This window comes from Canis lupus, chromosome 4, assembly GCF_048164855.1.
Source record: "Canis lupus baileyi chromosome 4, mCanLup2.hap1, whole genome shotgun sequence".
Taxonomy (NCBI): Eukaryota; Metazoa; Chordata; class Mammalia; order Carnivora; family Canidae; genus Canis; species Canis lupus.
Genome location: NC_132841.1, coordinates 36,809,454 through 36,833,353, shown reverse-complemented (window position 1 = coordinate 36,833,353; position 23,900 = coordinate 36,809,454). Strand labels below are relative to the sequence as shown.

At 37.0% G+C, this 23,900-nt stretch overlaps 1 protein-coding gene across 12 annotated transcripts in view; it reads left to right on the top strand.

The window, feature by feature from the left end:
- NSD1 (nuclear receptor binding SET domain protein 1) overlaps positions 1-23,900 on the top strand; it is a 154,152-nt gene that overhangs the window by 84,400 nt on the left and 45,852 nt on the right. For all 12 annotated transcript variants that reach the window (XM_072823999.1, XM_072823993.1, XM_072824002.1 and 9 more), the window contains 6 exons: positions 1-658; positions 13,449-13,573; positions 16,534-16,804; positions 18,003-18,112; positions 20,710-20,776; positions 23,686-23,804. The exon at positions 1-658 is cut by the window's left edge and continues 1,914 nt beyond it. In XM_072823999.1, coding sequence (XP_072680100.1) covers positions 1-658; positions 13,449-13,573; positions 16,534-16,804; positions 18,003-18,112; positions 20,710-20,776; positions 23,686-23,804 — 1,350 coding nt within the window. The remainder of the gene's footprint in view (positions 659-13,448; positions 13,574-16,533; positions 16,805-18,002; positions 18,113-20,709; positions 20,777-23,685; positions 23,805-23,900) is intronic.

Genomic DNA, 23,900 nt, shown 5'->3' with positions numbered 1-23,900 from the left:
GAGCGCAAAAGAAAACTCAGCCGACTTCCAGCTGTGACTCTTGAGGCTGCCCTGCAGGGAGACAGAGTAAGTGGAGATTCAGAGAATGGTTCCTCAAGAGGTGGGCTAGAAGACTCTGGTAAAGAAGAACCCCTTCAGTTAATGGGCCATTTAACAAGTGAAGACAGTGCCCATTTTTCCAGTGTTCATTTTGATAACAAAGTCAACCACCCTGACCCTGATAAAATTCCAGAGAAAGGTCCCTCTTTTGAAAACAGAAAAGGCCCAGAGTTGGATAATGAAATGAACAGTGAGAATGATGAACCCAGTGGTGTAAATCAAGCTGTGCCTAAAAAGCGGTGGCAGCGTTTAAACCAAAGGCGCACCAAACCTCGTAAGCGCACTAACAGATTTAGGGAGAAAGAAAACTCTGAGGGTGCCTTTGGGGTTTTGCTTCCATCTGACCCTGTAAAGAAGGGGGATGAGTTCCCAGAGCATAGACCCCCTACTTCAACAAATGTAATAGAAGATACACTGGCTGATCCAAATCATACCAGCTGCTTAGATTCAATTGGACCACGGTTGAATGTTTGTGATAAATCCAGTGCCAGCGTTGAAGAGATGGAAAAAGAGCCGGGAATTCCCAGTTTGACACCCCAACCTGAGCTCCCTGAACCAGGTAAGGACTCCTGACTATGATTAGGATTATAGAAGTGGTGATAATGTTACCCTTCTGAAATTTTGATTTACGTATAAATTGTGAGGAAAGAATTCTCACTTGAAGTGAAGGAAGGACTTTATATACAGGGTCTGAATTTTGAGACCAGTTTTCCATATGCCTTCAGAAATTGTTTTACCAGAAGCTCTCTCTTTTTTTGTCTCTTTTGCTTTTAGTAAGTTTCAAGAACATTTTGTTACTGTTCATCATTTCCTGCCTTTTTTTTGAGGGTGGGGGGAGGTGGCGGGGGGGGGGGGAATGCAGAAGGAGAGAGAGAGAGAATCTTTAATCAGGCTCCACATTCAGTGTGGAGCCCGGTATGGGGCTTGATCTCAAAATCCTGAGATGATGACCTGAGCCAAAATCCAGTCATTAGCTTAGCTGAGTGAGCCACCAAGGAACCCACTACCTTTTTAATCTTTGAATTTTTGGGGACTTAACCTGGCATTGTAGGTAATTGAGAGGCCCTGAGCTGAAAATTTTAGTTATTAGTTTACAAGTGAATAGATTTTATTGAATGTTAGGCTTCCTTTATCACAATTTAAGGAAGGTTCACCAATTGTGTAGATAAAAGGAACATTTGCTTTAGGGAAATAGAAAGTGTTTTGTAGTACTTATTCAAAGGGCTTCAGATGTTTTAACTTCCCTTCTGTAATGAGGTTTGAGCAAAACAAAAAATTGAAGTTTCACGTTATCTTACTTTAGCTGCAGAAGTAAAACAGCAGAGGTCTTTCAAGATATAAATAGTATACAGTATAGTTATTGAGAATAAAGCTGATTATCATTAAACATAAGATTCTCAAAGTTGTTTACCATAGATTTTTTCTAACAGCGTTATTGAGATATAATACATACCACGAAATATGCATCATTTTAAAGTTTATACTTCCAGTGGATTTTAGTATACTCATAGACTTGTACAGTCATCAACACAATCGGTTTCGGAATATTTGCATCACTCCAGAAAGAAACATAGTACTTTTTACTTATCTCCTTTCATTTCTCCCCAATCTGTAGATTTGCCTGTTTTATACATTTCATGTTAATGGAATCATACAATATGTGGTACTTTGATGTTTGTTCTTTTAATTAGCATGTAGCAATGCTTTATTTTTATTGTAAAAAAATACATAAAGTTACCTTCTAAACAAGTTTAAACTATATATTATAGTATTACTGTATATATTTTGTGTACAGCAGATCCCTAGAACCTTTTCATCTTGCATGTCTGAAACTGTACTCACTGAACAAAACTTCTGTTTACTTCTTGTCCCAGCCCCTGGCAACCACTATTCTCTTTCTGTTTTTATGAGTTGGGTTACTTTAGATACCTCTTGTAAATGGAATCATGTACTATTTGTCTTTTTGAGATTGAATTATTATTATATACTTATTATTTATAAGGTTCATCCATGTTCTAGCATATGACATGATTTCTGTCTTTCTTGAGGCTCAATTTTCATACTATAGTTTTTTTTTATTCATCTATCAGTGGACATTTAAGATTGAACATTTAAGTTGCTTCTGTATCTTGACGATTAGGAATAAGCCTACATTGAACATGGGTGTGCAAATAAATATCTTTTTGAGATCACATTCTCAGTTCTTTATTTTTTTTCTCTCAGTTATTTTAGATGTATGCCAGAATTGGAATGGATCATATAATTCTAATTTTAGTATTTTGAGGAAACTCTATGCTGTTTTCCTTAGTGGCTGCACCATTTTAAAATCCTACCATCAGTGCACTTAGTGTTCCAATTTCCTCATATCCTCACCAGCACTTCCTATTTATTTAAGCGGCCATCCAACTGGTGTAAGGTTATGACTCATTGTGGTTTTGATTTGCATTTCTTTCCCCTGATGATTAGTGATGTTGAGCATCTTTTCATATGCTTATTGGCCATTTATACATCTTCCTTGAAGAAATGTTGCTGCAGGTCCTTTGCCCATTTTTTTTTTTTTTTTAAATGATAGTCACAGAGAGAGAGAGAGAGAGAGAGAGAGAGAGAGAGAGGCAGAGACACAGGCAGAGGGACAAGCAAGCTCCATGCACCGGGAGCCCGACGGGAGCCCGACGTGGGATTCGATCCCGGGTCTCCAGGATCGCGCCCCTGGCCAAAGGCAGGCGCCAAACCGCTGCACCACCCAGGGATCCCTCTTTGTCCATTTTTTAATTGGGTTGTTTTGTTACTGAGTTGTAGGATTTCTTCCTCCCTCCCTTCCTCCTTTCCTTCCTTCCTTCTTTATTTCCCTTTATTTAATATATGGTTTGCAGATTCTTTTATTTTGAAGGTTGTCTTTTTACTGTGTTGTTTCCTTTGCTGTGCAGAAGAGTTGAAGTTTGATGCAGTTCAATTTGTCTATTTTGTGCTTTTGTTATCTGTACTTTTGGTATCCTATTAAGGAAACCATTGCTCATTCTAGTCATGAATCAAATCTCCTTTGTTTTCTTCTGGAGTTTTATAGTTTCAGATCTTAGATTTAAAGTTTTGATCCATTTGGAGTTAATTCTGATATCTTTCTTTTGCATATTAGCAAAAGCACCATTTATTGATGAGACCGTACTTTCCCCATTGTGTAGTTTTAGCATACTGGTCAAAGATCATTTGACCATGCACTTAGGGTTTATTTCTATTATCCTTTATGTTCCATTGACCTGTGTGTCTGTTGTTATGGCAATATCATATTGGGATGTACCTTTTTAATATGTTTCAAAGAAAGGATATATTCTTTCCTAAGATTATTTTTGGCTATTTGGAGTCCATTAATATTCCATGTGAATTTTAGAATTTTTTTTTTCCTGTTCCTGTAAAAAATGGTATTGGGATTTTGGTAGGAATCACAGTGAATCTGAAGATTGCTCTTGGGAATATGAACATTTTGATAATGTTAAATCTTCTAATTCGTGAATGTGGGCTATCTTTCTACGTACTTGTCTTTAATTTCAACAGTGTTTGTAATTGTCAATGCATAATTCTTTCATATCCTTGGTTACATTTACTCCTCTAAGTATTTTATTCTTTTTTATGCTATAGTAAATGGGATTGTTTTCTTAGTTTTCTTTTTGAACTTGTTCCTTATTAGTGTATAGAAATGCAACTAATTTTTGAGTGTTGATTTTTGTATACTGCAGCTTTATGGAATTGTTTATTCTTACCTTTTTGTGTATGTGTAAGCTTTACGGTTTTCTACATCTAAGATCATGTCAACTGTGAACACAGACCATTTTACTTTTTTCTTACCAGTTTGGATGCTTTTTGTTTCTAATTCTTGCCTACTTCATCTGGTTTGGACTTCCAGTGTTGTGTTAAATAGAAGTGGGAAGAACGGGCATCCTAGTCTTCTGATCTTAGAGATAAAGCTTTCAGTTTCTACTATTCTACTATTCATGATATTCTACTGTAGAATATCATGTTATGGTATTTTCATATATGGCCTCTATATGTCTCGATAATTTCCTTCTATTCCTAGTTTGCTGAGTGTTTTGCTCAGGAAGAAGTGTCGGGTGAGGTGCCTGGCTGTCTTAGTAGGTAGAACATGTGACTTTTGATCTCAAGGTTATGAGTTCAAGCTGCATGTTTATTTTTTTTTTTAAAGATTCCTTCCTTCCTTCCTTCCTTCCTTCCTTCCTTCCTTCCTTCCTTCCTTCCTTCCTTCCTTCCTTCCTTCCTTCCTTCCTTCCTTCCTTCTTTCCCTCCCTCCCTCCCTCCCTCCCTCCCTCCTTCATGATAGATAGAAAGAAAGAGAGAGGCAAAGACACAGGAGAGAAGGAAAAGCAGGCTCCATGCCAGGAGCCCGATGTGGGACTCGATCCAGGGACTCCAGGATTGCACCCTGTGCCAAAGGCAGGCGCCAAACTCCTGAGCCATCCAGGGATCCCCAAGCTGCATGTTTAAAGCTTACTTCAACAAAAAATCAGGTGTTGAGAGACACCTGAATGGCTCAGTGAGTTAAATGTCTAATTTTTGGTTTTGGCTCAGGTCATGATCCTCATGGGTTGTAAGATGGAGCTTGAGTCTGCTTGAAGATTCTCTACCCTTGCCCCTCTCCCCACTCGTGTGGGTGTGTTCTCTATTTTTTTCACAAATAAGTAAATCTTTTAAAAAAGTGTTGAGGGGCATGTGGGTGGTTCAGTTAATAAGCATCTGCCTTCAGCTCAGGTCATTATCCCAGGGTCCTGGGATCAAACCCCATGTCAGGCTCCCTGCTCAGTGGGGATTCTGCTTCTCCCTCTGTCTTTGCCTCTGTACCCTACTCCTGGGTGTGCTTACTCGCTCTCACTCGCTCTCTCAAATAAATAAACAAAATCTTAAAAAAAATGTTGAATTTTGTTAAGCCCTTCTGTATCAGTGGAGACGGTCATGTGATTTTCTTCATCTTGGCAACATATGTATTACATTTATTATTTATATGTTCAATTATCTTTCCATCCCAGGGGTGAATCCCACTTGGTCATGATGTGTAATCATTTTAGTGTGCTGCTGTTGAATTCAGTTTGCTAATATTTGTGGAGGATTTTTGTAGCAGTGTTCATAAGAAATACTGATTTACTTTTGTTTTTAAGTATATTTGTTTGTCTTTGATTTGAGAATAATGCTCACCTCATAAAATGAGTTTGGAAATATTCTCAGTTTTTTGGAAGAGTTTGACAAGGTTTGGCATTAATTCTTAAAAAAAATTTTTTTTTTAAAGATTTTATTTATTTATTCATGAGAGACACAGAGGGCGGAGCGGGGGCAGGGACACAGGCGGTGGGAGAAGCAGGCTCCATGCAGGGAACCTGACAAGGGACTCGATCCCAGGACTCCGGGATCACGCCCTGGGCCAAAGACAGGTGCTAAACCACTTAGCCACCCAGAGATCCAGGCATTAATTCTTTTTAGATGCTTGGTAGAGTTCTAGGAATTTATCCATTTCTTCTAAGTTATCCAGTTTGTTGGCAGGCAGTTGTTTATAGTAGCCTCTCACAATTTTTTTGCTTCTGTGGTAACAGTTGAAATAAGTCTTCTTTAATTTCTGGTTTTAGTATTTGTGTCTTTTTTCCTTAGTCAGTGTAGCTGAAGACTTTCCAATTTTATTGATCATTAAAAAAAATCAGTGCTTAGCCTTCTTGATATTTTTAATTTTGTTTTTAATTTTCTATTTTGTTTATTTTTGCTCTAATATTATTTCCTTCTTTCTCCCAACTTTGGGTTTATTCATTTTCTTACTGCCTGAAGTGTAAAAATTAGGTTATTGATTTGAGATCTTTTTTCTTAATGTAGTTGCTTCCTGATACAGACTTCTCTCAGTATTTCCTTTACTGGACCCCATAAATTTAGGTATATTATGTTTTCATATTTGTCTAATACTTTTTCTAAGTTTTCTGGGGACTTCCTTCAACACACAACACATTGGTTGTTCAAGAGTGTGTTGATTTCCATATATTTGTGAATTTGTTTATAGCAGATTTTCAAATGCTATAGTTCCAGCCCATTGTGATTGGAAAAGATACATGGTATTTGTCATCTTCTTAAATTTGTAAGACTTGATTGGTGGTCTGTTGTGATTTATCCTGGAAAACCGTTCATGTGTGCTTAAGATGAATGTGTATTTTGCTATTGTAAGGTACAATGAGTATTCTGTGTATGTCTGTTAGGTTTATTTGGTTTGATAAATCACGATGTTCAGATTCTGATTTTTGTATTGATCTTCTGTGTGGTTATTATATCCATTATTGAAAGCCAGATATTATACCCTATTTATTATCGTTTGACTATTTCTCCTGTCAATTCTGTCAGTGTCTGCTTCATGCATTTATTTGGGTGCTCTGATGCTGTATGCTCATGTATTTGTAATTGTTATCTTCCAAGTATATGTGGGTTTTTTGTTTTTTTCTATAGGGAGTGCCAGTTGGGGTGCCGAGGCGGGGGGTTTAAGCAGGCTCTGTGCCCAGCATGGTGACAGATGCAGGGCTTGATCTTAAAATCCTGAGCTGAAATGAGCTGAAATCAAGAGTTGGACATTTAACCAACCAGCCGCCCAGGTGCCTGACTAGTTGCTTTTCTTGCTGCTTTCAAGATTCTCTTTGTCATTTGATGGTTTGATTATAATGTGTCTTGGTGGGCCTCTTGGGTTCATCCTGGTTGTAGATCTTGAGTGAGTTTCTGAGTTTGGATGTTCATTTCCCTCCTTGGATTTAGATGTTTTTGGCCCTTTTTCATTGAAATAAGCTCTTTGCCCAATTCTCTTTTCTCCTTTTGGAACAACTTCGTTGTCCTCTTCTTCTTCAAGATTTTTTTTATTTGAGAGAGAGAGTGAGAGAAAGAGAGAGAGCACAAACAGGGTAAGGAGCAGAAGGAGAAGCAGACTCCCCACTGAGCAGGGAGCCCAATGCTGGGCTTAATTCCAGGTCATGATCCAAGCCAAAGGCAGATAGATGCTTAACCAACTGAGCCACCCAAGTGTCCCTCTTTTGGAACTTCTGTAATGTGTGTATTGGTCCACTTGCTTGTATTCATAAATCCTGTATGTTTTAGTTTTCTTATTCTTTCTTTTCCTTCTCTGGTTTGATAATTTCAAATGTCTTGTCTTTATGTTTGCTAATTCTGTCCGGTGCTTAAGTCTGCTCTTGAATCTCTCTAGTAGTGAAATTTTCAGTTCAGTCCTAGTCTTCTTTAGCTCCAGAGCTCCTGTTTTTCTTTTCTTTTCTTTTTTTTTTTTTTTGATGGTCACTCTTGGTTGATACTCTTATTTGTTCATGTTACCATTTTCTTGATTCCTTTTAGTTTTCTGTGTTCTTTTGCAGATCATTGAGCATTAAGACTTATTCTGAATTTTTTCTCTGATAATTCATAGAGCTCTGTTACTTTGTGTGATTGGTTTCTGGAGATTTTGTTTGTTTTGTTTTATCTCAAAGATTTTATTCATTTATTTGAAAGAGTGAGCATGAGGGGTGGGGGAGGAAGAAGGACAAGCAGACTCTGTACTTGAGATCACAACCTGAGCTGAAATAAAAACTTGTATGCTTGCTTAACCGACTGGGCCAACCATGTGCCCCTGGAGATTTCTTTTGACCTTTTTTTTTTTTTTTTTGAAGATTTTATTTTTATTCATGAGAGAAATAGAGAGGCAGAAACATAGGCAGAGGGAAAAGCAGGCCCCCTGCGGGGAACCCGATCTGCAGGATCACATCTGCAGGATCTCGACCTGAGCCAAAGGCAGATGCTCAACCACTGAGCCAACCAGGTGCCCTATTTTGACCCTTTGATTAGGGCCAAGTTTCCTCGTTTCTATGTATACTTGGTGATTTTTTTTATCCCCTGAGTTGTATTCATTTGAATAACAACCACTTTTGGTCTTTAGGGATTGGCTTCAGACATGGATAAGCTTTCACCAATCACCTCAGTTAGAGATTTTCTGGGAACCTCCAGATCCTTTTTTGGAGGGTGGACTTCTCTAGGTTTATCCTAATTAGGGAAGTCTGTCCATTTCTTTTCAAGGGTTTGTAATCTCCCTCTAATGTTTTGCTACAGTACTGAAGGTTTACTTGTATTACTGTAACAATCTTTCCCATTCTTCATTCTCAGTGGCTCCCAGGTATGCAGAGTACTGGCTCCCCATTTGCTCTCAAAAGCAGGCAAGATAGATAGTAGTCTCTTGTCTCTCAGGCAGTTCTCTAGAAATCCAGATTGCCAAATGTTAGTTCCACTCTTGAACCTTTTTTTTTTTTTTTGTACAGAGAAGCATACGTTTAGTACCTTCTCCTGATCTCACCACTCTATGCTGGCCTTTGGCTCCCTTATCGCAAGCCATCTGGTTACTCAGCATGCTGGGCATTCTTTGTCTTGTTTTCAGCAGCCCTCAGGAATCTAAACTGTGTGGGTTCTGTCAGTGGTCCCAGTTGTATTAAGCAGACTTATGTCGGGCAACCCTGTGAAAAGGTGGTATGTTGGACACAAGCTCCCCACCCCCAACTCCATCAGGGGAGCTCAATCAGTGCTTGCATTGGGAGTGGCAATCTCAATAAAGTAAATTGGCTCCTTTTTAACCCATTTCAACGCCATAGGCCTTGTCTTTGAACTTGCCTCGGGGTACTGCAACTTTATAACTGATTTCTAGAGTACTCAAAAAGGTATTTTGATGAATCTATTGTTACTTTGGTGTCTCTGTGAGGGAAATAGTATAGGGTCTTCCAACTCTGCCATATTGCTGTTACCACTCTTCATGACTTTTTTTTTTTTTTAAGATTTATTTATTTTTAGAGAGAGAGTGAGGGAAAGCACACATGTGCATAAGCAGGAGGGGCAGAGTGAGAGCAACTCCCAGGAGCCTTACAGCTGTGCTCAGAGCCCTATGCAGGGCTCCAACCCAAGACCCTGAGATCACAACCAGGCACCCCTGTTTCATGTTTTTTAATGCCAAATAATACTACATTTTATGAACAAATCATATTTTATTTATTCTTTAATCAACTGATAGATATTTGAGTTGTTTCTACTTTTTGGCTTTTATGAGTAATGATATTAATTGAACATTTGTTTGCAGTGTTTTGTGGTGGGTATGTTTTCACTTCTACTGTTGATATATTTAGCTGAATTGCTGAGTCATTTGGTAACTATATACATAAAACTTTTGAAGAACTGTCAAAATGTTGTGCCAAAGGTGTTTTGCGATTTTATGTTCATATTAGCAATATATGATGGTTCTAGTTTCTACCGCTTTACTCACACCTATTTGAAATACCTGTCCTAGTCAGTGTCAAGTGGTATTTCATTATTGTGATTTGGTTTGCATTTCCCTAATGCCTATTGATATTGAGCACCTCTTCATGTATTTAGTGGTCTCATATAAATCTTTTGGAGAAACGTCTGTCCAGATCCTTTGCTGGATTTTAATTGGGCTGTTTTTTTTTTGTTATTATTACTGAATTGTAAGAATTCTTTTTTTTAATAATAAATTTATTTTTTATTGGTGGAATTGTAATAATTCTTTACATGGTATAGATGTATTATTGTATATGATTCACAAATATTTTCTCCCATTTAGTGGGTTTACCATTTACATTCTTGATTATTTTGAAGCACAGATGTTTTTCATTTTGATAAAAAGTATGCTTGTGTTTTCCATGGTTGCTTGTGCTTTTGGAGTCATGTTTGAGTAACTATTGCCTAATCCAGTTTTCTCAGCACCATTTATATTAAAAAGAATATTCTTTTCCCATTGAATGGTCTTGGCATCTTTTTTTTTTCTTTCAAGATTTTATTTATTTATTCATGAGAGAGACACAGAGAGAGAGAGAGGCAGAGACATAGGCAGAGACCATCCTGATGCCAGACCCAATCCAAGAACTCCAGGATCACCACTAGAGCCAAAGGCAGATGTCAACCATTTGAGCCACTCAGGTGCCCCAATGGTCTTGGCATCTTAGCTGAAAATCATTTGACCATAAATGTGATGATTTATTTCTGGGCCCCCAACTCCTTTCTTTTGATTTATGTGCCTTGTCTTTATGTCAGTACCACAAAGTGTTAATTACCCTATTTTTATAGTAACTAATTATAGTTTTGAAATTGGAAAGTGTGAGTCCTCCAACTTTATTTTCAAGATTGTTTGGGTTTTCTGGATCTTTCACATTTCCATTTTAATTTTAGGACCAGTGTTAACTTCTGCAAAAAAGCCAGCTGGGTTTTGTTAAGGATTATACTGGATCTGTATGTCAGTTTGGGCAGTGTTGCCATTGTTAACAATATTAAGTTTTTCTAAGCTATACACAAAGGATGGCTTTCTATTAATTTAGTTGTGTTTCATTTATTTCAATGATATTTTATAGTTTTCTGTGTATAACTCTTGTGCTTCTCTTGTTCAATTTATTCCTAAGTATTTTATTGTTTAAAAATTTTATTCTTTTTTGATGCTGTTATAAACGAAATGGTTTTCTTAATTTTATTAAGTTGCTTACTGCAAGTATACAGCAATACAGTTGATATTTGTACATTGTTTTTTGCATGTTGCATCTTTCCTGAACACCTTTTTTTGGGTTCTAATTGTTTTATTCTGAATTCCTTAGGATTTTCTATATACATGATCATTTCATCAACTAATAGAGATAGTTTTACTTCATCCTTTCTGATCTGGGTGTCTTTTATTTACTTTTTCCTTGCCCAGTTGCCCTGGCTAAAGCTTCCAGTGCAGTGTTAAGCATAAGTAGAATGAACAGGCATTCTCTTGTCTTATTCCTGATCTTAGGGAGAAAGCAAGCATCCAGTCTTTCACCATTAACTGTGATGTTAGCTATGACTTTGAAAGATGGCCTTTCAGTTTAAGAAAGTTCCCTTATATACCTCATGTGTTAGATGGTTTTTCTTTGTCGAGATGATCATTCCTTTTTATATATACCCTTTAGTCTTTTAACATGATGTATTAATTACATTGATTGATTTTCCTATGGGAGCTGCAAATCCACAGGAGGACCAGTCACAGCTTCTCAAGGATTTATTCACCTTCTTGCTTCCCTTCTGCTTTGTGCCAAAGCACCTTTCCTTGTGATCTTTTGGAAGTTTGGCATGGTGTACTTTTGCTTCATTGTAACTCTGGGAATAGAGTCCTTTGGGGCCCTAGTTTATTCTCTCTCTTTTTAAAAAATATTTTATTTATTTATTCATGAAAGAGAGAGAGAGAGGCAGAGACACAGGCAGAGGGAGAAGCAGGCTCCATGCAGGGAGCCTGACATGGGACTCGATCCCGGGTCTCCAGGATCACTTCCTGGGCCAAAGGTGGCGTTAAACCACTGAGCCACCTGGGCTGCCCCCCTAGTTTATTCTCTTTTAAACTTTTGCTCTTTATACTTTATTAACGGGATCACAAAAAAAGCCCTCAGGACAAAATCCATTTCAGTGCTGTATTTATTTCTCTAGGTTATTACTTTGTTAGTTTTTGGTTTGTAGTTCTTCAGTCTCGTCAGTGCTTTGCAAAAAAAAATTTTTTTTTTCTTAATGATAGTCACACAGAGAGAGAGAGAGACAGAGACACAGGCAGAGGGAGAAGCAGGGTCCTTGCTCCCAGCCTGATGCGCAACTCCATCCCTGGACCTGGGATCATGCCCTGAGCTGAAGGCAGATGCTCCCCAGGCTCCTCCCCACCCTTTTTAAAGATTTTATTTATTCATGAGAGACACAAAGAGAGGGAGAGGGAGAGAGGCAGAAACACAGGCAGAGGGAGAAGGCAGAGAGGGCTCCTCAATAGGGAGCCTGATGCGGTACTGGATCCTAGAACTCTGGGATCACGCCCTGAGCTGAAGGCAGATGCTCAACCGCTGAGCCACCCAGGCGTCCCAGAAAATTGTTTTTCAAATCTAATCCTAATACAGTTTTATGCTGTGTTTCCATATGTGCTATTGAAGGAGTAAAATCCTTTGCCAAACTTACTGTTCCCATGATTTTATTTTTTCCTTTTGGTCTCAACTTTTGCATTTTTTTGATTGAGAGAACACCAGTGTTCCTCATTCAACTGAGGCATAAGTAGTTTCCTCGGAGGCCATTATGTCATGAACTACTTCTTGCTTCTCAAGTACACTATGTCCTACATTCTGTGTGTATTAGCTTTTGCTCCCAAAGATCTTATAAAATGATTATAGCTTGTTAAACTGGGAGATTTTATTTGGAATTTATAGTATTTATTTTACCATTAATTCAAAGAAAAATGTACTTTGAGAATTTGACAATAAAACATGGTAAATGGGCAGCCCAGGTGGCTCAGTGGTTTAGCACCGCCTTCAGCCCAGGATGTGATCCTGGAGACCCAGGATGGAGTCCCACGTTGGGCTCCCTGCAGGGAGCCTGCTTTTCCTCTGCCTGTGTCTCTTCCTCTCATTCTTTCTGTGCCTCTTATGAATAAATAAATAAAATCTTTTAAAAAATAAAACATAATTTTTTTGCTTAAAAGGTACTCCAAGCTCTTTATTTTTATCTTACTTTCTGTCTTTGGCATACATGCCATATACTTTTTATGTTATTGAGGTAATGGTATAATTATAATTTTTAGTGATTCTGTTGAGAAAGAGTCCTTAGTTTTCTTTCTTTCTTTCTTTCTTTCTTTCTTTCTTTCTTTCTTTCTTTCTTTCTTTCTTTCTCTCTCTCTATCTCTCTCTCTCTCTCTCTCCTTCCTTCCTTCCTTCCTTCCTTCCTTCCTTCCTTCCTTCCTTCCTTCCTTCCTTCTTTCTTTCCTTCTTTCCTTCTTTCCTTCTTTCTTTCCTTCTTTCCTTCTTTCCTTCTTTAGTTTTCTAATGTGAAACTCAAGTCACAGCCATGGCATTAAGTGTGTGTAAAGTGCTTTTGAAATTCACATGGTATGGTAGTAGTGATTAGGTAAATATTCTGTCTGAATATCTGTCTGGTATTCTAAACACATGTTATTCCAGAGAGATGTTATTAAAATAATTTATGATATATTTGATGAATATGCTTGATTTAGACCATATTTTAATGTTAGCTGTTTCTGTCACTGTGGGACACTATAGTTAGTTTCAATTTTATCTTTTTTCAAAAATTTTCCCATAACTTCATATGGGCTTTGTATAAGAGCAACAAAAGTCTCTTTTCTTAACTTTTGCATATGATAAATCATAGGAAATTGCTTTTAGCCTCTTGGAGCTTAAGCAGAGTTTTTTTGAGAATTTCTCGTCTCTCTACCTTTGATAGTGTAGAGATAGTTGCATGAAAGCAGTAGGCTTTCCTCTAACTTTTTGGTTAATATGAAGTTGTTTCTCTTTTAGCTGTGCGGTCAGAGAAGAAACGCCTTAGGAAGCCAAGCAAGTGGCTTCTGGAATATACAGAAGAATATGATCAGATATTTGCTCCTAAGAAAAAACAAAAGAAGGTACAGGAACAGGTGCACAAGGTATGTTTCAACATTTCAACAGTCTTTTCATCAATACTTTTAGGATATTGGAGTTTTATCTTCAATATCATGTTTTGTCTGTATGGGACAATATTTACCTTAACTTGTATTTTACTTTTTCCATTTTTTTAATCTCCAGCTTCTGGCACAATACTTAGAATATGCAGGAAATGTATTAATGAGTCTATGCACTGTGTGTAGTATGTGCATGTATAACTTTTTTTCTCCCTTTGCTTTCAAAGAGTAGTGATTTAGGAATACTATTATGATAAAATATTTATTAAAATCATAGAATATAAAATATGGTAGCATCATATTTTTAAATTTTTTTAAGGATTTATTTGAGAAAGAGCATACAGGGGAGGGGCAGAGCAAGAGAGGGAGCGAGAATCTGAAGAGACTCCATTCTGAGCACAGAGCCCCATATGGGACTTGATCTCATGACCCTCAGATCACCACCTGAACAAAACCAAGAGTCGGAGGCTCAACTGACTATGCCACCTGGTACCCCAGGATTGTAATTTTTTTTTAAATGAGGAAAGAGCAAATATATATTTTTTAAATTTTATTTATTTATTCATGATAGTCATACAGAGAGAGAGAGAGAGGCAGAGACATAGGCAGAGGGAGAAGCAGGCCCCATATAGGGAGCCTGACGTGGGATTCAATCCCGGGTCTCCAGGATTGCGCCCTGGGCCAAAGGCAGGCGCTAAACCGTTGCGCCACCCAGGGATCCCGGATTGTAATTTTTTAAACAAGTGTTATCCTTATTTGCTTTATTTTTTAATTCAGTTGTTTTTTTGAATTTTTATTTAGTAATCTCTATATCCAACTTGGGGCTCAAACTCATGACCCGAGATCAGGATTTGCATGCACTTCCAGCTGAGCCAGCCAGGCATCCCTGAATTCAATTTATTAAAGCTCTGTTACTTTAAAGTAAATTAGAGACATTTTATTTTCTATCCCTAAATAATATGCACCTCTAAAAAATAGAATATTTTCCTTCAGAAATGATTTTACTTTGTCTTTTTTTTTCTTTTCTTTTTTGTAACTTTACTGCATCTTAAGATCAGTTTAGATTATCTAATAACAAATCTGTATTCGAATTTCCTTATTTGTCCTCTAACTTTACATTTGGCTTATTCTTTCTAGGACTACACATTATATCTGGTTGTTACATTTCTTAAATTTATTTAAATCTAAAACAGTCCCCCTTTTTTTCATGACTCTATCTAAGTAAGAGCGATACCCTTATAGTGTCCCCTTTCTAGATATGTATGATTGCTTCTTCACTGTTGTCACTAAACTATTCTCTATCTTCCTTCTTATGTGGAAATTATAACTAACAATTTGATGGATTCAAGTGAAACAGCTTTAGCTAGATTAGATTATAGGTCCTTTTGTGTCATTTATTGCATGACATTAAAAGTTGTTCACAGGTCCTGATGGATTTCCTCTCTTTTAGGTTATATTTTGTTCCTTTTGATCAAGGAGCAGTATGTGGGAGTGCCTGGGTGGCTAGTTGGTTTAGTGTCTGACTCTTGGTTTTGGCTCAGGGCATGATCTCAGAATCCTGAGATCAAGCCCAGCATCAAGTTCTGTGCTCAGCAGGGAGTCTGCTTCTCTGCCTCTCTCTTCTTCTCCTTCTCCCTCTCCTTGCTTGTTCTCTAAAATAAATCTTTTAAATAAATGATAGATAGATAGATAGATAGATAGATAGATAGATAGATAGAATCTTAAAAAAAAAAAAAAAAACACCGCATCAGCAGTATGTGTGTAAGTAACTTTGACTTCAAAAATATGTCCTCTTCTCTGTCCACCATTTCCCTGGTTATGTTTAAAAATATCAAAGAAACCTTGCCTGTATCAGTAATTTCATTAGGAGTTCAAAATAAAAATTTACAGATTTTATTATCTCTTCTACTTTTATTAGCTGGCAAGTACTCTCATTAACTGAACAACTTTATTGTCTTTATATACATGAAAGCACCATAAATGCTTATTTCTTTTCTTATTAATTTACATTAGGAATTCATTATTAGCTGCTTTATTGGTGACATACTAGGAAATCTATGTGAATGGGGAGGATTATTGTTATGGCCTTAAAGAATTTTTATAGCTTTAGTGTATCTCAATTGCACTTTTTCCCTTTTTAAAAACTTATAGTAAAATATATATAACAAAATTTATAAACACTTTTATATAATAGTTCTGTGTCATTAAGTACATTCACATTGTTGTACAACCATCACCATCATCTATCATCTCTAGAACTTTTTCATATTCCCAAACTAAAAATCCACCTATGAAAAAATAACTTCCTTGGGCACCTGGGTGGCTCATTGGTTGAGCATCTGTCTTTGGCTCAGGTCGTGGTCCTGGGGTCCTGCAGGGAGCCTGCTTCTCCCTCTGCCTATGTCTCTGTCCAACCCCCATGAATAAATAAATAAAATCTCAAGAAAACCCAAACAATTTTCCACTCTACTCTCCCCTCAGCTCCTGGCAAGCACCATTTTCTTTTCTTTTCCTTTTCCTTTATTTATTTATTTTTTTTGTTGTTGTTGTTGTTTTTAAGAGAGAGAGAGAGAGAGTGAGCATATGGAGAAGAGGGACAGAGGGTCCAGTGCAGATCCTGATGTGGGGCTTGGTCTCGTGACCCTGAGATCATGACCTGAATTGAAATCAGGAGTCAGACACTTAACTGACTTGAGCCACCCAAATACCCCATTTCTATTTTCTGTCTCTATGAATTTGATTATTCTAGATAAACCTAATATAAGTAGAACCATATAGTATTTGTCCTTTTGTGTATGGCTTACTTCACTTAGTGTATAGTATCTTCAAGGTTCATCCATGTTGTAGCATGTGTCAGAATTTCATTTTTAACTGCATTATTCTTTTTGACACTGAAATTATAGCACCTTTGTTCTATGGATTCTACTTTTACTTTTTGCCCTTAGGTAAGTTCCCGCTGTGAAGAGGAAAGCCTTTTAGCCCGATGTCGATCTAGTGCTCAGAACAAGCAGGTGGATGAGAATTCTTTGATTTCAACCAAAGAAGAGCCTCCAGTTCTTGAAAGGGAGGCTCCATTTTTGGAAGGGCCCTTGGCTCAGTCAGAACTTGGAGGTGGACATGCTGAGTTACCACAGCTGACCTTGTCTGTGCCTGTGGCTCCCGAAGTGTCTCCACGGCCTATCCTTGAGTCTGAGGAGTTACTAGTTAAAACACCAGGTAAGATGAAGTTGGGGGTCTCAGAATGTAAGTAGATACAATTTTAGCATGTTGTGGTAAAAAGCCAATAGTGAAATCTCTGTATAACAAACTACCCACTTTTGTTCTGGGAAATCCTGAAAGTACTGGCTAATTGGATATAGATAATGACCATGAATTGGTGGTGCATTTCTAGAAGACATGTTTTAAAAACTCCTCTCCTTTCTCTACTATTACTCTTCATGATTGTTGATCAGCCACTATGTGAGTCAACTCTCAGGATAGCAGGGTTTTGGGGGAAGGACACTGCATGCTAATAAACACATGAAACTTATGCTTCAGATCCTGGCTCTAACAATTCTTATGTTATTTAGGAAGTTGTTTAACTTTTAAACTTGCGTCCTCATTTATAAAATAGACATTATAATGTAATTACCTGACACATTGTAAGTAGCTAAGTGTAAATATCCCCTTGAATTCAATTACCAATTGCTTTTCACTTTTATCCTTCTTTATTATGCATGTCACCTGGTGGGAGTTGGATCTAAACATATGGTCTCTAATTTGCCTTCTGATTCTTGAATATTGTAGTCACTCAAGGAAGATTTTGGATGTAACTATTTTTTACATTCCCAACAACAGCTTAGGTTGGTGTTTTTAAAAAAAGGTATCCACTTGTGCTTATTAATCAAGTAAGACAGAATCAAAAAGAATTTAAAAATAGTAAAGATAGGTAGTACTATTTCATAATTTGGCATGTGCCAGACTTTGTTATTAGGCTCTTTTATATATTCTTAAGAACAGTCCTACAAAGTAAATGTGTGTTTTGTTTATTTAGGAGAAGAATAAAATTTTAATCCTGATCCTGTTATGCCCAGAATTCAGGCTCTAGTCCACCTCACTTCTCCTTTTGTCTTTACTACCAATCAATTATTATATAGTTCTGCTCTTTTGATTTCTCCCCTAGTCCCTTTATGATACATATACAAAGACATTTTCACATTAGTTTGTGCCTGTGTTGAGAATTGTTTTCCTATTCTATTTTATGTTAACTAATATTTTAGAATAAATAAATACATTCCTATCCTGTCCGTCCCCAGATGATGAGGAAAACATAAAAAATATGATGACTCATTTTTCTGTGGCATATAGATTTTTGTAAAAAATTAGTTTGTGCCCAATTTTTGAATCATCTAATGAAAAGATACATTCATTTCAGGAAATTATGAAAGTAAACGTCAAAGAAAACCAACTAAGAAACTTCTTGAATCCAATGATTTAGACCCGGGATTTATGCCCAAGAAAGGGGATCTTGGTCTTTCTAAAAAGGTATGTATCTTAGTCAATTCTATGGTATGATTAAACCATATGGAAATAATGAGATTTTAAAAACAAATCTCTTGATAATATATAGCAATATTGATGCACACATACATAGAAATTACAGAATGGCAGAGTACACTGGTTTGGTCTAAGAGATCCTCTGTTGAGAAGCTATTTTGCATTTGTGTGTACGTGAGTTATAGTTCATTTTAGATTTTCTTTTCAGATGAAAATGGAAAGAGCTTTTAAGATTGAGTAAAGTGTGTGTTTGTTGTCATTTCTTTTCTGGGAGAAAGAAACCTCTTAACTGCTTTCTACTTCTGTCTGTATAAGCCACTAACCAACTCTTATCCCATTGTCATGTCTGTATTAACACCACAGAAAAGACTTGGCTCAGTTGTAAACCAGGCAGAAACATTTGAACTTAAGTTTCTGAGTTTGGAGGTATGGGTTTTATTGACCAAGAAAGCGTCATTAAATAGTAGATACAAATAGAAAATTATTTTCCTGAATATTAATTTTTAGGAAACCTCCCCATTCCCATGTGTGTGAGGAGTAACTCAGGCTATATGTTAGAAATTCAGTTGTTAGGATGCACAGATTTCCTATTAAAATTTTCTATCTTTAAAGAAAAAATACTGATTGTATTCAAATCAAAAATAATTTGAGTTTTTAGACTTACTTCCTTACCTGTAACAGGCTTCTGTCATTTAATCCTGGAACCTGATTTTCTTTTTTTGTTAGATATTCATCCATCTGAATTAACATGTAAATGTAAAAATTTATTTGTTTCTGTGCCTCATTTTAATGGCTGCATTATATCCTTTCATTCTTTGGTTCTTCTCAAAGTCCATCTTCTAAGATCTGTCCTAGTAAGGCTGTGATAGTTTTCTTCTGCAGTGTTTTCTTTCCTGGCTTTGTTTTATTCAAATCTTAGCCACTTGGCAAGATTGTTGGAGGAGGTACATAGTAGTACATAGTAAGGGACAGGGAAACTGTGATTCATTTGAATATTTGCAATCAGGTGATAGATTTAATAGTATTTATATAAAATAAATTATGTAAGGCTGCTATATTAAGCTACAGGTGAGGTAATAACAAATTTAAAAGAAAATCAGAATTTGGGCCAGTTTAGTAAATGATTTGTTCCCCTGTTTTATTGAGATATAGTTGACATACATAAGTTAATGATTTGATTAGCGTATATAGTGAGCCTTTGGAAATCGACTGGTATATTTTAGCTTGTTTTGACCTTAAAATTTTGGAACTTTACAGCAAGAATAGCATTTATGTTGACTTTTTGTGGCCACTAAATTTTGTTTTAATCCTGTTGAAGAGTATTTTTATTGTAGAAGACATTTTCTTGGACTGGAACTAATTCTTTTAAGCATTAGTATAAGGGGAATATAATGTGTAGGAAATTACTCTGAGTATTTTGTTTTGGGTTTTAATGTTGCTTTCATTTATATTAATCTATAGCTAATTAAATCAGAAAGACATTCCATGATTCAGAGCTTTCTGGTATATGTGCTGCTGAAGTGAGCACCGATTCAAAGATTTTTTAATATTTAGAATTCATCAAATAAGTGTAAAATCTAATGGTTATAAATGCAATTTTATCTATCTATTTATTTATTTATTTATAGATTTATTTATTTGTTTATTTATGATAGAGAGAGAGAGAGAGAGAGAGAGAGAGGCAGAGACACAGGAGGAGGGAGAAGCAGGCTCCATGCCTGGAGCCCGACGTGTGGGACTCGATCCCGGGACTCCAAGGATCGCGCCTTGGGCCAAAGGCAGGCACTAAACCGCTGAGCCACCCAGGGATCCCCTTATTTTATTTTTAAAAAAATTTTATTTATTTATTCATGAGAGACGCACACACACAGAAAGAGAGAGAGAGAGACACAGGCAGAGGGAGAAGCAGGCTCCATGTAGGAAGCCCGACATGGGACTCGATCCTGGGTCTCCAGGATCAGGCTCTAGGCTGAAGGTGGCGCTAAACCGCTGAGCCACCCGGGCTGCCCATAAATGCAATTTTAAAAAGATAGATTTTAAATATCGGGTGATAGAAAATAGAACTGCAATGATGGGTCTCTGGGAATATACCCTTTCTCTTTGTCTACTACTTCAGTCAGAGCACCATTCTGTATCTGCTGGTTAACTCCTACCACCACCTCCTTAGGAGGATGTGTTTGTATGAGGTTTTTGTTTTTGTTTTTAAGATTTTATTTATTTATTCATGAGAGACACACAGAGAGAGGCAGAGACACAGGCTCCATGCAGGAAAGCCTGATGCGGGACTCGATCCCGGGACTCCAGGATTACCCCTGGGCTGAAGGCAGGTGCACAGCCACTGAACCACCCAGGCGTCCCTGTGTCTTTTTGTCCCCTGAGTCTTTTGAAGCTGTGTTTTTTGGTTTTTTGATGTCTTTCCCCAGGTAGTTTTATTTCAACCCATTATTGTTAATATTGTTTTTTTAATTGTTAGAAAACAGCCAGGGTTTCTGTATCTGTGATAATAGTTCAGCTTTTGGCACGTAATATAAAGTTTATTTATTTTGTGTTCATCTGTAAATCTGTTGCATTTTGTTTACTTGTAGTGTTATGAAGCTGGTCATTTGGAGAATGACAGTGAATCACGTGCTGCATCTAGGGAGTACGGTGGAGGTGCGTATTTTTGAGATTTAAAAAATGTAGTGCAGAGTAACTATGAAGCACCTTGTCAGCTAAATAGAAGTTGTTCCATATGTAAGCAAGACCAAGTGAGGTTGCAATTTCTAAGACTCGTATGCCCAACAAGTGCCTGACTTGCTCAGTTGGAAGAGCAGAGACTCTCAATCTCAGGGTCTTGAGTTGAGCCCCATGTTGGGTGTAGAGATTACTTAAAAATAAGTAAATTAAAAAAAAGAAAACCTTTGCTCGAAATATGCTTCCTGACATGTATGACACTAGAAAATTGGATGGTCATTTTCAGTGTTAGGCTGAAATTAGTTACATGGAATTATTAGAATAAGGAAATGTTAGAAACAATAAAGAAAAATGAGCTCCTTAAATTTCATATTAACTGATTTTCCAACTGTAATCATTACTTTCTTGGCTTTGATTTAATTTTATTCTATAGAACAGAAATTGTGGAATCTGAGTTGAGAGGGAAATTACAAGCCCTACAAACCAGTCTTTTATAAATAGTCTTAGTTTCTTTTATCACATCTATGATCTTTGGTGAATGAACATATCCTTGAAAAAGAGAGTTTATATTTGAGCCTGGTCCATTGTAATGGTTTCAAAATTTTAAGGGTTTGGAAATCTTTATATATATATTTTCTTTTTTTAGAGTGCAAGCAGGGAGGGGCAGAGGGAGAAGGAGAGAGAAAATCCTAAGCAGGCTCTATGCTCAATGCAGAGACCAACACAGGGCTCCCATGATCCTGAGATCATGACCCGAGCTGAAATCAAGCATTGGTTGCTTAACTGACTGAGCCACTTGGATGTTTAACTGACTGAGCCACTCAGGCACCCTGTGCTTAGAAATCTTTTAGATGGCATTAGAATCTGACTTCTGAAAGTTATACATGGTGATCTTGGTTCTACTGATAGGAGGAATGGGCAGCCCTTCATTCAGTAATAGACACATTGTTGTAATTTGAGCATTTCTTTGCTCAGATCCTTTGCTCAGTCCATTGCTTAGGACTATTAACTTCTAATCCATCTAAAGCAATACAGAGAGTTAGGGTATTAACCGTGTTATCCTTATCTTCTAGAAAAACACGAAGATGAAAGAGGTGGCAGGGTTGAAGGACTAAATCCAGACCTGATCAAATTCATTGCCATACTACCACCTTGTTTTCCACCCCAGATTTTCTCTATGTCAATTCTTTCTACCACTTAGATCATTCATCTGCCAGTGCTGTTTATTGATTAGTGTCATTTCTGAGATATTAGCCCAAATTTGAGCACATGGCATCAGATGTGGTCTGCCAACAAAGGGTTGGTTATAGTAGTTCTCATGGGAAGGTTATAATACGTGTTAATTTTTTTTTAAGGTTTTAGTTATTTATTTGAGAGAGAGAGAGCCTCCAAGGGGGGTTGGGGCAGAGGGGTAAGAGAGAAGCAGACTCCCTTTTGAGCAGGGAGCCCAGATGCAGGGCTTGACCCCAGGACCCCAGGATCATGACCTGAGCTGAAGGCTGTTGCTTAACTAACTGAGCCACCAAGGTACCCCTTCACGTGATCTTAAATGAGTGCATCTTTTTTTTTTTTTTTAAGATTTTATTTATTTATTTGAGAGAGAGTGCATGAGTGAGTGAACCATTACAAGTGGAGGGAGGGTAGGGGCAGAGGGAAAGGGAGAATTAGATTCCCTGCTGAGCAGGGAGCCCAGTGCAGGGCTTGAATTCCAGGATCCTGGGATCATGACCTAAGCAGAAGGCAGATGTTTAACTGTTTGAGCCACTCAGGCACCCCTTCAATGAGCACATCTTTAAATGTGGCCCAGTGATTATTAAGTTTTCTAGTAAATAAATCTAGTAATATGTTAGCTTATGTTAACCTCGTGTGCATATATAATTTCCTAGACTCCGCAGTCTGCTTGCTTGCTTTATTTATTTATTTTGCTTGCTTGCTTTAAAAAAACTTTTCAAAATAATATCAGCTCTTATATTTTTGTAGTTCAATTTTTGTAGAATGTACAGCTTCCACTTTATCTTTTGTAAATTTCATCTAAATGTTTGAGTTCCTGAGAACTTCGAACCTTTATTCTTCTATCATATTAGTTCTTTTAGCCATAGACAGAAGCTTTGATAGCAGAGCTTCTTCGTCTCCATCAGGCAGTCTCAATAAGAGAGTACTAAGCCAGTTTTCCAAAGTCTAGTCTTCATGTTGATACTTAGCCTAATTACCTTGTAACATTTTTTGATATATCACTCCAAATTCCTCTTGATAGTTCTATAACAAATATATAGTAGGTAATGTAAATATGCCAGATGAGATCATATATTTATTTTATATTATGGATGTTTAAGATTGTATTATTGTGTGAATATCTTTTAAGCTACTAAATGTTTTGGGGGAGAGTTCTCCTTTCCCCAAGCCAGATTTTTGTATTTCAGCTTTTTATCTTAATTATTAAATCATATAGTGATATGATTTACTGTCTTTAATTGTGGAGATTAGATTTTAGTATCTTTTCCTGACTCCTTTTTTTTTTTTTTTTCCTGACTCCTAAATGTATTTTCTCCCCATCTCTAGGAGAGTAAAGTCCTTTGAGGAACTCTGAAGTCTTTCATTTCAATCATGTAAAATGAAATTACTTTAACCTATGTATTCATTTACTATTTAATCCTCATGAGACAGAATTTTTGTATATGTAGATATTTCCCTAACTAGTTACATAGTCATGGGTAAGTCTCCTCCTCCCTGTGCCTTTTTCTTTATCTACTAAGTTGAGGAATTAAACGGACTCCAAGATTGGTTTTTAATTCTTAATATTCCATAATTCTGTGAGGTCCTTTTAGTTGAGGATAGGAGTTTTTGGATGTGTGAGTAGCCAGCAGGTAACACATGTTTTCCTGTTATAGGTGCTGCCAAGATATTTGATAAACCAAGAAAACGAAAACGACAGAGGCATGCTACAGCCAAGGTGCATTGTAAAAAAATGAAAAATGACGACTCTTCAAAAGAAACTCCAGGCTCAGAGGTATTACTCAGTTCCTCATCTTTTGACCTTGCAAAGAAAATCTACTTTTCACAGTAGAGGCCACTCCCCTTTCCCTTGAGTTTACTTAAGAATATA